We start from the raw sequence: 17533 nt of genomic DNA, 5'->3' as shown, positions 1-17533 counted from the left end.
AATATATAAATTTGCCAATGAAATGAAACCAACCAAATAGTCCAACTGTAATATTGTATTGTACGTTTATTTATTGGTTGCATCCCCTCTGAAACTCTCATTGGACCATACTAAATTAAAAACAAAAAAGGACAATTTGTTTAATAAGATAATGCAATTAGGCGTGTTAATTAGTCATCAATATGACTAACTCCAAAATCCAAGAAGCAAAGTATACTAGATTTGCTCTTGTCCCAAGATATCAGGTTGACACGTCATCATGTTTACGTGGACGGTGGGCTCTGCTGTCAATCAACTTTACCGCGTTATTTGGTTAATTAATTAATTAATTGTGTACATTGTATTAACCATTGAAACAAACTATACTTTAATTAATATTTTTGGTCTCACAGTTGTCCAGTGATACTAACCCCACTTTTCACCATTTTTAATGAATTTGATTCTCCCAAACACTAGATGATCTCTTAATAATATAATAAACAAAATTTATCGTTGTTAACGTTATGTATGCTAGCACTAGTGAAAAATGCAGTAATTAAATTGCAATGAATATCATCTTCTCAAATGTGATGATTTGGCAGTGAAGTGACGAATGTATAAATCAGGCAACTAATTTGAAGTATGCCGATAATTTGCAAATCTGAATATGAATATAGGAAATACTTGTACTCCTAGTATTATTACAATATTTTAACGTATAATTTTTGCAATAATTTTTTAGATCGATGGTATATACTGTATAGACTATTTAAGAAAAACTAACAACTTCTTGTACCACTAATTTGAGCGAATAGTTTGATACAATAACCATCAAACAAATCTTTAAGTCTAAATTAAATTAAATAATGTAAGGCGTAGTAACTTCTTAGTATATAGTCAATAGATATTAGCCAGTCAATATTCAAGCAATTATGGACAGCTACATAGTCAACATATTTTTACGCATGCAATATGGGTATATGCTAAATTATCATCTTAGATTTATACATTGAATTTTAACATATACTTAGTAGTAAAATAGAAAAAATATACCACCAATTATGTACAACTATATCGTAAAAATAAATTTACACATCAATATCGGTAGACGCTGAATTATCATCTTATATAATATGAAAAAATAGTTAAAGTATTATAAATACCAAAAAACTTAGATTCAGTCAAATCCTAACCACTTTAAAGATAATTATAAATATAAATTAAATAATGATTATTTTGTCTTATTAACTTGCTTACCTTTCTTTTTTGATTTATTTCAATCAAGAGAATCACTTTTTTATTTTTGAAATAGGAGTAAATGTTTTCTCTTCTACCTTCTTATAAAATATCCAATTACTTTGTTCTTTCTAGTACTACTAAATTTATTAATTTTATCTAAAATCGCATATATGATTTTGAATATCATTTATCCACGAATACATTCGCATGACATGCCATACAAATAAATACAACTCCCACTATACAATTAAAACCACATTTTTCTATGACTTTAGTATTTTTATATTATCCTGTACGTGCATTACAGCGTTGCAAGTGTATACTCCCTCCGTCCCAGATAATTTGGGTCACTTTGACCGGGCACGGGTTTTAAGAATTGTAATAAAAAATGGGTTGAAAAAGTTAGTGAAATGTGGGTCCTACCTTTATATATTAGTTTTATAATAAAATGTGAGTAAAAATGAGTTAGTGGAATATAGGGCCCACTACCAAAAATGGTAAAAGTGAAATGGGACAAATTATGTGGGACGAACCGAAATGGAAAATTGGGACAAATTATCCGGGACGGAGGAAGTAACATTTAACTAAACACAAGTAATAATTATATTTGCAAAAGTAACATCAATTGCCCCACGAAAATGTTCCAATTATGCCCTCATGTTTACTTGAAGATAATCACTTTATCATAAATTATTTTCCAACTATACCCTCATGTTTATAATCACTTATCTTAATATATTTCCAATTATACCCTCGTATTTACTTATCATAAACTAGGAGTATGTATCTGTTTTTGGTGCGATAGTTTTGAAAGTTTGGAAAAATTGATAATTGCCCCCAAAAAGATACACAGCGTAATTATCGCGCCAGCTCCTTCCACTATTATTAAATCTCAACTTTCCCTCTCTCTCCCTACAATCCTCTCTCTCTCTCTCTCTAGATGGAGCCCCAGCCTCCGCCGCCGCCCTCCTCCTCCGCCACCTCTCCTCGGCCACCTCTTTCGCCCCCCAAAATCCGCCTAATGTGCAGCTACGGCGGCCACATAGTCCCGCGCCCCCACGACAAATCACTCCACTACGCCGCCGGCGAAACCCGCATCGTCGCCGTCGACCGCCGATCCACCGCCTCCTCACTCTCCCTGCTCTCCGCGCACCTCTCCCGCACGCTCTTCGGCAACCGCCCCTTCCTCCTCAAGTACCAGCTCCCCGACGAGGACCTCGATTCCCTAATCTCCGTCGTCTCCGACGAGGATCTCGCCAACATGCTCGAGGAGCACGATCGGATCTCTCCGCCTGCCCGCATCAGGCTGTTTCTGTTCGCCGTCAAGCCGGAGTCCCTCGGCTCCGCGCTGCTCGGCCCTAAGTCGGAGACGTGGTTCAGCGACGCGCTCAGGAGTACGGGGGTTTTGCAGAAGGGGCAATCGGCGGATTGTGGCCTTCTGATCGGCGTTGGACCGGATTTGGAAGCTCCGGTTGAGAGTTTCAGCAATAGCGGCGGCGGAGGGGAGAGTAAAGCGGGGGCGGAGTCATTGGTTTTGGAGACGAATTCGTCGTTTGGCTCTACTTGTTCGTCCTTTTCCACATCGAATTCTCCGCCGATTGCGATTGCGGATGAAAAGGGTTTGAATTCGCTTGACCGGAAGAATAGAGTGCCGTCTTCAGCCTCTTTAGAAAGGTATATCAGTTTCTTATGGAGTACATCGATTGTGCTTCTACGATTTTTGATTGCAAATTACTTCAGTTTATCTACATTTATTTGATAATTTGCGATTGTATACGATTTTTGACTGCATATTACTTCAGTTTATTTAGAATTATTTGATTATTTTCGTGCATACTATGCTTAATGATATGATGTATATGTAAGTATGCTTGGTTTTAGGAAAATTTCTTGTGATCTCTTTGAAGTTGCGAAGACCTTAATCGAATCTATAATTTGACTAGGAACTAAATACATCAGAGATTAGGTGATACTGTTGTTGTATAATTGAGGAGTGCATATGTAGTCTGGATTAGCTCAAGAAACTCTTGTATTGTGAATTAAGTACTTATTGCTGAATTAGTAGCATATGGTTTTCACAGTGATAACAGTGGTGGAAGTTCGGCTGCTCCTCAAAAGACCGGAGTCTCCCAAGAGCCGCTGATTCAGGTTGGTCCGGAATTATCATCAGAAGCTCCCGTCTCCGACCCTTTAATTGATATGGCAGGGCAAAAACCAGTTCAAGTTCTTCGATATCCTTTACCTCAGGTGCAGGAGGGTATGAAGCAACAGCACGACACACCCTTAATTCAAGGAGGGGTGCAGTATATGCCTCAGTATGCAGGTCCAGTGCCAATTTCTCCTTACTATCCCTTATATCAAATGCCAATGCACCCACAGCATGTATCTTCTCATCCAAATCAACCATACCCGATATATCTGGTGCCCATGAGACCACCTCAATACCAAAATATCCCAATGGTATGTAGCACCATTGATGCAAATACAGTTACTCCTCCGAGCCTACCACCCTTGCATCCAAAGACTGCTGCTATTCCTCAACCTGTGGGCCATAAAGAAGTATTTGGAGGTCAAACATCCGAGTCAGCCACTTACTGCAGTATCCCAGCTTCGGCACAACTAGTTAATATCCCCTCTAATCAAGGCCAACTAGTTGTAGGGTCTCTAGAGCACCAGATTCCCTCAGAATCGGCTATACCTGTGCCGGTAGTCTCTGCTACTGGGGGCAGTGAATTTGATGAAGAAATTGCATACAACCAAATATACAAAACTCAGCCTTCAGCGCCGATATTGCCCTCTCATTACCAGACAATGACTAAGGGAACAACAACATTTCCCGAGCCTTCGGTGCATGCAAAGTAATAGGCAGTGTTGCATCCTCAGTAGTACTGCTGAATGAAAGGAATACTGTATCAGGTGCTCGTTCCTTTGCCTCTGTCAACCCTGTTAAGCGTGAAGTTAAAGATTATTGTGGATGAATTTCCCCTGTATGGAGGATGGTTGATATTCAAAGATTTTGTTTACAGAGCATACAAAATAGTTCTTTCTTTGTATTAAAATGTTTGTTTCTGGTGAGATATGTACCTACTCAAGGTGTAAAAGTTAACTGAATACTATACACAATTTGTTCATTTGTTTGTATTTTATTCAAATATTTGTTCCTCTGTTTCTTTTTATTTTTTATTTTGATGTGCCAATCAGAGAGAACATTTCATCCTGGAAGAGCTTATTTCTTCAATTTGTTATGTTACATTACTTGCTGAAAGCTGCCATGATTCGTTGGCTGGCGTTGATGGTTTTAGGTTCTCTCTTACATGGTTCGTTGGCTGGTGTTGATGGTTTTAGGTTTTCTCTTACATGGTTCGTTGGCTGGTGTTGATGGTTTTAGGTTTTCTCTTACATGGTGCTTGTTTCATTCTGATGGTGGATTTACATTCTATCTATATTTCCTCAAGCTATAAAATAATGAATCATCTAAGCTGTGAAAACGACTGTCTAAATTGCCATTCTTAGATTGAGATACTGCATCTGCAGCTTCGTTGGCCATCCCGATTTTACCATAAGCCTGTTTGCCAATTACAGCACATTCAGCTAGTGAAAGAGAAGACACAAAGCTATGTGAAAATTTCATGTTAGTTTAGTTACTTCAGCTCTCTCTTGGAACTGATAGTTTCGGTATACATTTAAGTGCTTCATCTTTCTCACCCGTGTCAAAGCAAGCTTCCACAAATGGACGATAATCTAGAGAAGATGCGATCCATCAAAGTTTACGCTGGAAAATGCGAGTCAGGTCGGATTGGGGAAATGACAGGATCCACCAAAGTTTATGATTTTTAGCAACAAATTTAGAAGTTTGCTACAAAGTGGAAAAATCAATAAGTTCCCTAAGTTCATGATATTCATGGTTATATTACCCCTTTATGATAATACTAACTTAAACGTATGATTTAATAAATTCGTAGATAGAGGTGGTTTTGGGCTGCGTAGTACCTCAAAAAATAAGGATTGCATTTGAGCAATATATGTTTATTTTGTTCTCTTATATTTAAAATGTTAATTAACCATTTTAGAACAGGTGGTAGTGTGTGTTACTTTTAAGTTTTAACCATATGTTTGATATTGGGAGGAAATTTGATGTTTCACAAGTATCATATTGGGTGGAATTTTGATATTTCATCATGTTTTGCTAAGCAGACTCTTGATACCTTAAGTCGGAAGAGACACAAGTCCCCCCTTAATAAATTTTATGTTGTGATGTAAAAAATAAAGAATTACAAATGAATGGACGCATATACCCTTCTTTTCCTATCATCATTTCTCAATTGTGACCGGCACCGGAGTCCCCAAATCTCCGGTTTCCTTTTTCCCCAGTAGCCCACTGTCGCTGAAGAAACTGCTCACTGAAGAAAGGCCCAAATGAGCTCCCATCACCTTGCTAAAAGCATCAAATGTTCCACCTGATCTTTCCTTGAATATGATCTCGAGAGCTTCCTTATGAGCTGGATCGAGCGCATCCATATCTTTCAGTAGATTCTGAATTGCAGGGAGTAGGAAATCCCTGACAGTCGATGCTGAAAGATCTGTACGAATAGATATGAACATAGATCAGTGTAACAAGCTGAATTCCAGAGGGGAGCAGAATGTATTTCCAGAATTGTACTATATATTTTGATAGATTGAAATATATTACTAGTATACTCCTCCATCCCATAGAGGCATAGACATAGGCCATATTCATTTATGTCAGTTTTTTCTCCTCTTTTATTTTATTATTTATGGATCCAACCATCTACTTCACAATTTCACCTACTTTTCCTCCTTCTCTCATACTTTACCAATTACGCATTAAAACTTGTATTAACCCTAAATGACCTATTTCTATGCAACTGAGGGAGTATATAAAAGTAATAGTCTTCAACTAGTCTAAAATAGGATTTGAAAATGTACGCCATTGCAGGCTTAAATGGTGTTAATGGAACATGAGGTTCGTTTGCTATGTCAACGATGGATCAGTAATGTCAACTTAATGAGTTTTTATACAGAGTGGAAGTATAAGCTGAGCCTGAAATCCTCGAAGATGTTTAACCAATTCAAAAGTAATTTCAGAAAATGCCGACGCAAGAACACATTTAGAGCCACACTAATATTGATATGTAATTTAAAGAAATCTTGAGCACAAACCTGTTGCATCAAGAGCACGAATTGCTTCACAGCAGGCATTGGCTCTGTCTCTGCGCTTCGTTACATCACTTGAAAGGGATGGTGATGATGTGAACTGAAAAATCTTGGAGACTAGATGTACAAAAGGTTAAAGAAAATGAGCTTGCACATTGACCACAAGAACAGAAACACAATTAAATCAGATTTTATATACGGAAAAGAACAGGATATATATAGTACACATCATTATTAGCCGAAGGGAAGAAATTTAATAGCCAAAGAAAAAGTGTGAAGGATATAATCCCGGAGCCTAGCAGTTGTGTGAGGCACAGCTACCAAAAGAGCACGAACCACAGCAATGGTAGCCTCATGTGATCCATCTTCAAGAAAAGCATCCATCTGAATACGTATCTTGTCGACAATCTAAGGAAAAACCAGACAGTCAATTGCATGATAATCTTCATCAGAAAAGCAAGCATAGGATGGAAGGATCTGCATACCACATCACTCTTAAAATGTTGTGCTACAGCACCAAATGCATCAATGCTGGCATATTTTACATTCAGATTTTGGTCAGAACCAAGAGTCACAAGGGCAGGCAAAACATTAGCTGAGGCAACCTTTTCGTCAATATATGGTACCTAGGGGAAAAAACAAAGATATATGATACTAAGCACTGCAGGAGATAGGATGAAATGGCATCTTTTCTGAAATTTAAAAAGAAAATTAAGCCCTTACTATGACTTTCAGAATATTGGCAGCACTGATTTTCAACATTTCATCAGAACTTGCAATCATCTCCCATAAGATGTTAAATACTATACTGTGATTCTCTTCAAAGGTACTGCACCAGTAAAAAACCCATGGTAACAGTAAAAGATAGCTCAATAATATGCAACAGTCAGTGGGAAAACATACCAAAGAAAACGAACTGAATTGATAATCTCGTGATTTGCAGGCAGACTATTCTCCCTAGATCTTTGAATCAGAAGATTCCTTAAGTACACTGTTAGGCTGGCACGCTTGCTTGGTTGTCCTAGAATGCCTGCCAGGAGAAGCGGTAGGACGCACATTGTAGCAAGTCTCTGAGCAAATGCAGATTTAGGTGTCAAACCTGAAAGGAATAAAGTTGATACTTTTAATACAAATAAGAGCCATTACTTCAAGCAAAGGTCTGAAAAAAATACCCAAGCAGATCCAACCTCAAACATTGTGAAGGGTTACTGCACCTTTTATCAGTCAATTTTGTGTATTTTGTGTCAAAACAATGTTTAGGATTGGATCTGCTCCTGCAGGTAAAAGATGATGTTGTTTTGGCACCTTTCTCTTACTTCAATAGTACTACTAGATAATAAAAAAATCATGAGATCTATTTCCAAGAAAATGGGAGCGAGTTCTCATGAGTCATGACTAACAGGAAAATATGGAGTATATTACCTCTAATTTTAGACCTGGCCTTAGGTGGGAACGATTTAAAATCAGCATCATCTCCAACAGCCACTAAAAACAATGGCAGCAGGATGTGCGTCAAATAAGGTTCACCAAAATGATCAACCACTTGCGCAAAAACTGTATTTGGTCATCCACAACTTCAAAAGGTAAGGATATAAAAAAGAAAAAGAAAAGCGACAAGACCTGATGAGCAATCATCAAAATTCGAAGAAAATAAATGAAACTCAAATTCATACCTTCGTAACATGGATTCTTAAATTATCTTCCTTCTGAGGCAATAATGAGCACAACTGAATCAAATTAGGAAAGCACTCAGTAAGCAACCAATCAAAGGCTGGCCATTCCACTTGTCCCCTGATCAATTACAAATGCATTGGGTAGTAAATCCATCAAACGGCATTCTAGATCCACAAAAAGTAGTAGTATCGTGCAATGTTTGTGGTAAGCAGGACATAAGAGAAGGGTAGCAATCTTACTCTGCATATTGTTCGAGCAAAGATGGCGTGAAAGAGATTCCTGTAGAATCTGAATCTGAAGAGAAAGGACAAGTCTCAACAACTTTCTTGTACACATACGGAAGTAGTTCAGCAAGCAGCCTCAATAGAACATCAATGTGCCAACGTTCTCTTTCACCTAAAACATGAAGTTGTGACTCAATGGAACCCTCAACCCCTGAAAGAGGAGGGCAACGCTGAAAAGCAAACATTTCAGATAAGAATAATAGCATTAGCATCGATTAATGACGGAATTATGCTGATTATAATACCTGAGCAGATCCCAACATGTGAGAGTGCAAAACTTGTAGAATGTGGTCCAGCTTGTTTCCCCAATTTATGAGTGCCGGAACCAAAACCTTTTTGTAGTGTCAACAACTATACCAGAGGGATCACAAACCAACTGAAACATCATCTCCTCAACCTATTCAAAATCAAGATATAAGTGTTTGAAAATATTTTTTTATTTTGTTTGTTTCCATAAATTTTAATTTTATTGTAAGGCATCATGTTATGACCAGGGGAAACGCTCCATTCCTAGATCACGGAGCTTACAGTGTAGGAAACTGTGAAGTCCGATATCTTCTCCATGATTTCCTTGAAGCATATTTAGTGAGGCTGACCTTGAAATATTTGTCTGTATTTGGGAAGAGTGCCAGCAACAAAGCCAGGTTAAGAGCTGCAGCCTCCCTGACAACTGTAGCAGAATCCTCCATGAGCTGTTGAACTATGGACAAGATGAGTGAATCACGTATCTCAGGCCTTACAAATTCTGCAAGTTCACCACATGATTGAGCAACAAGCAGTCTACGCTCTCGTACATGTGACTAATCTACAAGTGCCAAAGCCAGCATTAAGTTTGTGGCCATTTGAATCATATGGGAAAAAGAAAGCACTATATAATTCAGATAGTTATACTTGTTCCCAACACTGGGGCAGCAATTCTGTTTCGGTTCTCAACTCCCCTACATTCTTGGCAAGAGTAACACAAGCCTGATGCCACAAAATAAAATCCATAAGTGCAAATTATATAATCTTAATTAACTGCAGATGCTTTTCCATCAGATTCTTACATCCATTATAATCCGTCTCTGCTGCTCATCAGGCGCTTTATCAGATTAAACAACGTGTGAGTCAAGGAGTCTCGTGTTGCACTATCCGGATGACGCTCGATTGCACACATAATCAGAGGAAGAAGCTCCTAAAAGGGATGAACTCCGATAATAATTATGACAAGGAACATATTGTATATAATTGCTCCAATAACCTTTAGTCTAGTACATATGCTTCGAATAACAAATGCATATATATCAACAAACCTCTCGATGGTTGATTAGAACATAAGGCACGATTTTAGGCAAAGCATTTGATAATATCTGTATGGTTCCCACTCCCTGACAAGTAAACATAAGTTAGATTTCATCCTGAAGGAAGATAATTTCTCTGGAACAAGAAAATCAAATGAAGGAATATACTACACGAGTTTTACCATCTTTTCAGTATGTAATTCAGCATCAAGTTTGGGAGACATTATCACAAGTTTATCTTTTCCTAGGGAAGGTGTTCCAACAAATCCACTTTCACATTGAGGAGTTAATAAGTCTTCTGGAATTGTATCAGTTATGCTAATTGCATCATCAGATTTCTGTTTCCCTGTCATGTCAGTATCTGCAACAGTTAAAACAGCCAATGAACCATCTGCAGATGTTTCCTTATCATTGACTTGTGCCTCTTTAACAATGTCCACTTCCCCCATTATCCCTACATCTGTCCTCAATGACTCAAGGCCCGTATTCAAAGAAGTGTTGGATTTTGACATATCTACTTCATTTGGAAGAGGTCTCATATCATCGTTATTGCTCCTTGCAGAATGAGCAGGTTCAGAGTCTGCTTGCAACAGAATGTTTCCAGATCGAGCTCTTTCAATAAGCATTTTCAGTGAAGTTATTTCAGCTCTACAATCATCTAGTTCTTTTTTCTGACTTTTCAAAGTTTTCTTCAGAGCTTGGACCTGACAGGCATTTAAACTGTTAAGCATTATAAAATAAAACCAAAAATGAATAACACAGAGATATCTGTTGAGAAAGTTACTGTATTTGTTTTTTCCTTTATATCTTTTTGGAGCAATTCCAAAGAATTTGTCAATGACATGACTTGAGCATCTGGCGTTTCTTTTTCTTTCAACAACGATTGCATATCACTTTGTAGCCTTTCATTTTCTTTGAGCAACGATTCATTTTCTTGAAGGATCACCATTTTCTCCTGCAGCAAAAAGAATACTACGAGCATGGGAAATTGAACAAAAAAAATAATCCTACAAAAATATGTCAAACACATTTGAAATATAAGTGATCTTGATTCAGTAAGTTGGACCACACTTAGTGAGGGAGTATTCTTTCTCCAGGATAAACAGAAAAACAAAGAGAATTCAAGTGATAATTTTTATTTTTATTGATTCTTTTTTGTGTGTCTGTGTGTGGGTGGGGGGTTCTGAAATGTGACTAATGGAGGTGATTTTTTCACTGTATTATTTACAAAAACCTATGTGGCTATGTTGATGGCATTGGCGCATCACATGCTAGTAAGTCGACCATACATTGAAGAAATGAGGATGGGCTTATGGTTTCGATCATTTGGATCTAGTAGATGCTGACCTTAACTTATATTTACTTCATCTATTTTTCAGGTTACACATGCATTTCTAAGATGTACCTCAGCAGCATTTCTAGCTGAAGAAAGATACTGGTAATAATAGTGTCGCAATGCATCTGGTACGCATGCAGACGAGTTTTGCCAAACATCCAAATTTTGGTCAGTGACCTGTTGCAAATATAAAATACATATAACATTAAATACCTGTTTATACACAACAACGACCCAACAGTCAAACGAAAAATATACATTAGACCATATTTCATGTAAACTTTTTTCTAATCACATTCTATGACTGAACCAGGACATTTTTCTTACCTACATGATCATCATTTAATCAATAGCTGGTGCTATTATATTAAAAAGTGACAACTAGAAACTAGGAGCAGTACTGAGCAATTTTCTCTATAATAGTGAGACTCATACTTGATAACAAAACATAAAAATCCATCAAACACGTGTTTTCCTTTTTACTTCTTGATAACCAGATTCAAATACTACAGATCAGAGTTATAAATGTTGTCATATAGTGGATATGGCGGCGCCATGGCGCTATGGCGTGGCGTTCGGTGATGGAATCGCCATATCTGCTATTTGACAACATAGTCATTGTGTAGTGCATTTAGGGATGGGGCATTATGCAAGAAACATGGTGGCTAGAGTTGTATTTTATGCTTTATTAATTGTTTTAAGAGTTTTAGATGTTATATTTTATTATTTTCTAATTTTTGAATTATATATAAATATATAGGTATTATTTTATTCATTTAATTATAGACTGCCATATCCCGCCATACTGATACGCAATTTCTTTGTGGTGGTTTTTCAGCGAACCGCCATAAGCCACCATACAGGATTGACAACATTGGTTATAATTGAGCTCATATATCTTTAAGAAACTTTTACCTAACAACAGGAATTACCAAATTAAACATTAATTCAGAAATTCATTAGTAGATTGCACACAATGTAAGGGCCGTTTGCTATCTAGGAAGGATAAAAAACCACATAAGGAACTAAAAAGTCATTGATCGATATACCTCCTCGTAAAATGTCATTGCAGTTAAACGGTATCCTGCCAATAATAGATACTCCTTCACTGCACAATTGATATCCAATCGTTCATTATCCTTCAAAGGACCCAAATCTGATGAAGAGGTGTCCCTTTTTATCAGTTCGGAAACCGGTCCATTATTTGCTGTAGTATTGTTAACATTCGGATCTGAAAATACATTTAGACACATAGGTCAACAAGAATTCTGAAACCGGTCCATTATTTGCTGTAGTATTGTTAACATTCGGATCTGAAAATACATTTAGACACATAGGTCAACAAGAAAATAACACACAAGTACTTTTTCTTATCTTGAGAGAGCAAAACTACTACAGATACACATACAGCAGTTGCTAAAACTAAGGAACCTTACTATCACATTATCAAACACAATTAAGGATGCATTATGCATGTGTGTGAATTTTCCCGCAACTTACAAGTAAGGTGGCAATCACTTTCTAATTTCTATGCACAGTGAACATAACCATTAGCTATGCTGGTGGAGAGTATAGTTGTAGCTTTACCTCTTGATTCATCCAAGGTTGTTTCAGCTTTCTTGAGCAACTCAGTTTTGAGGTTAACAATGTCTTCTTGAGCTAGACGGTTCATATTCCCGGACAGCCAACTTTTCTTCCAATGATTCCTTCTCTTCAAATAGGCTCTGGGGATCTGCCACTGTTTCACAACAAAAAGAAGAAAAACGGAATTATTTGACATCCTCTAAAGGGACCCTTTTACTTATAACTAAAACCAGACATCAAAGTGAAGTCAATAAGGAAGTGAAACATTATACTCCGTATATGAACAGTTCCAGTATCAATAAATTACATTGAAGTCGTAACAAGTGATCTGCAGACCATTTCATTTTTTACAGTTTCCTCTTACTATGTATAATAATCTAATTGATGAGGTCAAATTATTTGGAACCAGCTCTATCAGCACATCTTAAACCAATAAGCAGCTATATCTATGGAGGCCCTTTTTCCAGTTTTTAGTAGTATGCTTGGATTTTAAAATTGATTCATATGAATTGTTTATATTATTCATCCAAAAGTGACAGAAACCTGAAGAAATGAGTATTCAGAAAGTTTCCACTAGGTTTGATGGAAACGTTTACGTTGTCATCTCTTCAATTCCTATTTTCGTGGAAATTTGCTCTTGGTTCCAAGAACAACAAGGATAATAACCACTAGCATGCTGCAGAGAATACCCCAGATAACTTCATGAAATAAAGCATAACACTGTAATCAAGAAAAATTTGAGTACAACCACCAGGGAAAACATCCACTCCAAGAAGAGAGCAATATACTGAAATTTAAGCTTAAATCCCCAAGGGAATCAGATGATAATTTTATTTTTGCTTTGGGCCCATAAAGCCATTGAATTCCTCCTTCTCACAAATTCTCTGGTTCCTCTCCAGCTATACTGACCAAATATATGCACTGTGTAACCAACCGCCTTTCAGTGTTTTGAAGCATTCAATTAACACCTTAAAGTTGTGTACTTGCATTGTCAAGCTATTTTAGTGCCATTATGATGAAATATGGATAATTCTCAAGACTCGAACAAATATCAGGTTTTCTAATATCAGTGGCAAACAAAGTTTTACCATTTTTAACAACCCTCCAAACTTGACTGGCAATATAGCTTACTATCATCTAATCTTATGTACTTCAGAGCATTGACAGAAAAAACAACACATAAACAGTAAATTTTAACATAACAGTAGTTAGTAACAAAGAGTACGGGAGATAATAACTTTTCTTCGTTGTTCTCAACAAAAATATTAATCTTCAATAAAGAAATAGTAGTAATTTTTCAACTATCATCCGCACTGCATGTTCTGTGGATTGTCATATCTCCAAGTGCACAGCTGATAAAAAAAGCTTTGAATTTCCAACACATGATGATTAACAGAACAGCATGAGATTAATGTTTTCCAAATTTAATATTATTGATAAGTGGAATGAGTTGGATAATTTCCTTAAACAATAAGTTGGCTACAAAATAGGCGAACTATGCCACAATAACACCCAATGTTCAGTGCAGAATTCTAAACCAGACTAAATAACTACTAAGAAAAGGACAGAAAGAGTTGCAATCAATCTTAATTGCAATTGCAATCGACATAAGTTTTAAACTGCGGTACGGAAGCTCTACCACAACTCCACCAACTCACGAAGACAAAATGCAGAAAGCAATTCAGAAAAAGGATTAGCCAGCGCGATGATTGAGCGAACCTCGTAGAGTGTTGAAGCGGGAGATCTGATCGGGCGGAAAGTGAGCGGGATCGGAGAAGAATTCCTTGAGGCGAATAGCGTGATTGTCGCGTCCATCCTCGAGGAGCTCGTGGAGAAGCTCGAACGCCGACAGCAAGTAATTCTCTTCAAGCAGGAAATTGACTACGCAATTGCAGAGCGACGATCTCTCCACGTCCATCTAGAATCGCCGGTACCAATTCAGAATCCGTGCACCGACTTAAACCCTGTGGCGAGGGTGAATCAATGCCACATTTTCCGGTGTGAAGCTCTTGCTCTTGGTGAGATCTGTGAAGCGTGGGAATTTGATTGCTGCCTTGTTTTATGAGCCTTTGGAATTTATACGGAACAGAACCGATCATAGGGGATTAATCGCCTGCTACGCGGATTCATGGACTCTCTTACGTGTAGTCGGAGTTTTGGTCAACGCCTCTATTAATATTTCACTGTATTTTTATTTTGAAAAATGCTTTTTCTATAAATAATTTTATATTTTATTAATTCATATCATGAATATTTTATTACTTATAAAATTAATGTATACAAACATTACCAATTTTTCATTATTTTTCTACTAACTTTTTGTATTTTTTTAAAAGAGAATACATTGTATAATAATAGGCAAAAATTAACACTCAATGGTAAAAAAGCAAACGTGTCGCATCTACTTCAAAAATAATGACTTTCATCCGTCCATAAAAATTAAATAAAGTCATAAATGATACGAGTTTTAATGTGCAGATTGATAATACAAGAGAGTGGGAGGAAAAATATGACGAAAGTAGTGTTAGTGATTTGAGACCACACTTAGAATGATATGTAGGGTTAATTAATATTGGTTTAACAATTTCTATTTTCAAAATAAGTCTAGTTTTGATAGACAGTCCATAATGATAAAACTAGTCTAATTTTATAAACTGAGGTAGTAAAACATACTCGCCATAATTTAATACTCCTTATTACACACTCCAAATTTCACATGGTCTACTGATGAAATTAAGATAGAGCATAATAATTGGTTTATTTATTGCAAAATGCAGTCACATAAAAAGGAGTATGCATTTTTTCTATAAATAATTATTAAAACAAAAAAAGCTCTTTTATTTTCAAAAAATTTTTTGTATGCGGTCCCTAAACTTTAAAAATAACATTTGTGATCCCTAAACTTTAATGTTTGCATATTTTCTTTTATCAGTTTGCACTTTCTTCTTTTTTTTTTATGTCACCAAGCCATGAAGACATTTTCATACTTTTCTTTTATCAACTCGTTATTTTGAGACGATTTAATTTCTCTTTCTCCATCTCTCTCTATTTTACAAATAAATAGTTTTATAAAGTAATTTTCATATTTTTATTTATCAGCTCATTTATGTTGTCACACCAATAATTTTCAATTCATTTACTAATTCATATCATTAAGATTAAAAGTATGAGTCATAATCCAGAGCTCCTGAACTCCATCTCTCTCCGGCATTTGAAGGTTGGTCGCTCGTTGGACTCCATCGCCTAAATCCTCACCTCAACTCGCTACTCCAATCGGCCGCTAATCGCTATGCACATTTGAAGGTTGACCAACCTTCATTTTTGTCCACCACTTGATTCACGGTTCAACCAGGTTTTATGGGTTTTAACTGATCGCACCACTAGTTAAATCAGAATATATATAAAAATATATATGTTATAAATTACATACATAATAAAATGTAAATGATAAACAAAAAATGGCATTATCATACATACGTGTTTGAGTGTTAATAACATCAAATGCATCTCGAGTATTTTTTCATACACCACCATGTAGGATCTCAGTGAACTAGCTTGTATGGCCAATAACAATAAGTTCAAATATATCAAAACACACAAGTGTTCATCAAAATACATAAGTCTTTATTTAATTACTACCTCCGTATTTTAAAAATAGCAACTCTTTCCATTTTAGTCACTCTTAAGAATAGAAATTTTCAAACTTTCTATTTTAGGAAATCTTTAAACATCTACTTCACTAATAAAGTGGATCCCATAATCCACTAATTTTAATTCCATTACTTTTTCTCTTCATCTCTCTTACTTTATCAATTTTTCTCTTCTTTCTCACTAACTTTACCAATTGTGCATTAAAACCCATGCTATTTCAAAGGTGTCTATTTCAGTCCCTTATAGTTCCAACCCCAAGATTAATGGAACTCTTAAGTCATTAAATCATCATTAAGACACTTACAGTTAATTAGGGCTTTAATTTTCTTCAATAGCACTATCACCGAACCTTGGTGGTCGCCAGTCGTTGTGGCTCGAAGCACGAGTTGCTAGTTGCTCTCGACATTCGGTGCGAGAATCGGCACAGCCAGTTCGTTTGTGAGAAGTTAGCGGTCCGCTCGTTCGACATTTTCGCTCTTTTTCATCCCGGATGCTTCCTTTTGCCATTTAAGCTCGTTTTCAACCCCTTTTCTACACATTCTTCATAAAGTGGTCAAAATACCAATATCATAGAGAAGTAGTTATAACCATATCTCAAGGTACACAATACATGATCAAAACCAAGTAAAACTACATGACATTATTCTGTACATGACATTATTCCATACACTTTGGGTGACACTTTTAATTGCAGAAATAGCATGAGTCAAGTTTTTATATTAAGTTACCACGTTTTGAAAATCGACCATTTTTTTCTGAAAGGTATCTCCTCCATCAAACCATCTATACTCGTTATAATAATCTTAATCTTAATTACATAAAGTAATCCTCCTATCACCTCCGAGGTATCAACATGGCCTCCGGTTTCCAAACGCACCACATGCGTTTTTTCGACATTCTATCTCACCTCGATTTAATTATATCAACGTACTTCTCATATAACCTCTCCTTATTCTTGAACAACTCCTTCACCACTATCCACATGCCAAGTGAAGGTTTCTCATCAAAATCACGGATGCGCAATAATCTCATAATTTGACCCATAAACTTGGGAAAAGATAAATAACATTCCAAAAAATTTTGTGCTTCTTTGGTCACTCTAAAAATATTAGTTCCTTGACTAATAACTAAAGCTTGCGATGCTCTTTATGATCATATAGGCTTTTCACTATAAATCTTACCAAAACGAGTATCACCTGGTCTAAAAAATCACGTCCGCCCGACCTATTTTTAAACCAATTAATAGCTACTTGTGATTAAAAAAACAGGATCCTAGATGCAAGTGTAATCACATCATGTAAAGAGGGAATTTTTCCATATTCCTTAAAATA

General features: G+C 36.4%; 3 protein-coding genes across 4 annotated transcripts; 1 reads left to right on the top strand and 2 right to left on the bottom strand.

The window, feature by feature from the left end:
- Window positions 1-2127: 2127 nt before the first annotated feature.
- Window positions 2128-4380, top strand: LOC125201177. Of its 2 annotated transcripts, XM_048099158.1 has the most exons (3): window positions 2128-2892; window positions 3300-3366; window positions 3466-4380. In XM_048099158.1, the coding sequence occupies exons 1-3, from the start codon at window positions 2159-2161 to the stop codon at window positions 4078-4080; spliced, it is 1416 nt and encodes a 471-aa protein (XP_047955115.1). In that variant the 5' UTR covers window positions 2128-2158; the 3' UTR covers window positions 4081-4380. The 2 variants fall into 2 exon arrangements, with proteins under 2 accessions (XP_047955115.1, XP_047955114.1); XM_048099157.1 differs by having other exon boundaries at window positions 3300-4380.
- A 1149-nt stretch (window positions 4381-5529) lies between these two features.
- LOC125186467 (RAB11-binding protein RELCH homolog) lies at window positions 5530-7423 on the bottom strand. Its single transcript, XM_048082837.1, has 6 exons — window positions 7297-7423; window positions 7117-7211; window positions 6879-7019; window positions 6678-6801; window positions 6400-6516; window positions 5530-5798 (listed from the first exon to the last, which is right to left on the bottom strand). Exons 2-6 carry the CDS (start codon window positions 7174-7176, stop codon window positions 5530-5532), a joined length of 711 nt encoding a protein of 236 aa, XP_047938794.1. The 5' UTR covers window positions 7177-7211; window positions 7297-7423.
- On the bottom strand, window positions 7351-14599 carry LOC125201012 (RAB11-binding protein RELCH-like). Its single transcript, XM_048098878.1, is given in 19 exon segments — window positions 7351-7492; window positions 7816-7878; window positions 8067-8184; window positions 8307-8521; window positions 8597-8688; window positions 8691-8748; window positions 8948-9141; window positions 9144-9156; window positions 9243-9317; window positions 9398-9432; window positions 9435-9525; window positions 9644-9718; window positions 9814-10335; window positions 10416-10586; window positions 11037-11144; window positions 12017-12198; window positions 12555-12634; window positions 12636-12705; window positions 14271-14599. Coding segments are annotated over 19 exon segments (2367 nt in total). The 5' UTR covers window positions 14470-14599; the 3' UTR covers window positions 7351-7486.
- Between the last annotated feature and the right edge of the window lie 2934 nt (window positions 14600-17533).

Source organism: Salvia hispanica, chromosome 1 (genome assembly GCF_023119035.1).
Source record: "Salvia hispanica cultivar TCC Black 2014 chromosome 1, UniMelb_Shisp_WGS_1.0, whole genome shotgun sequence".
NCBI classification, from domain to species: Eukaryota; Viridiplantae; Streptophyta; class Magnoliopsida; order Lamiales; family Lamiaceae; genus Salvia; species Salvia hispanica.
This window is presented reverse-complemented; position numbering and strand designations above follow the sequence as displayed.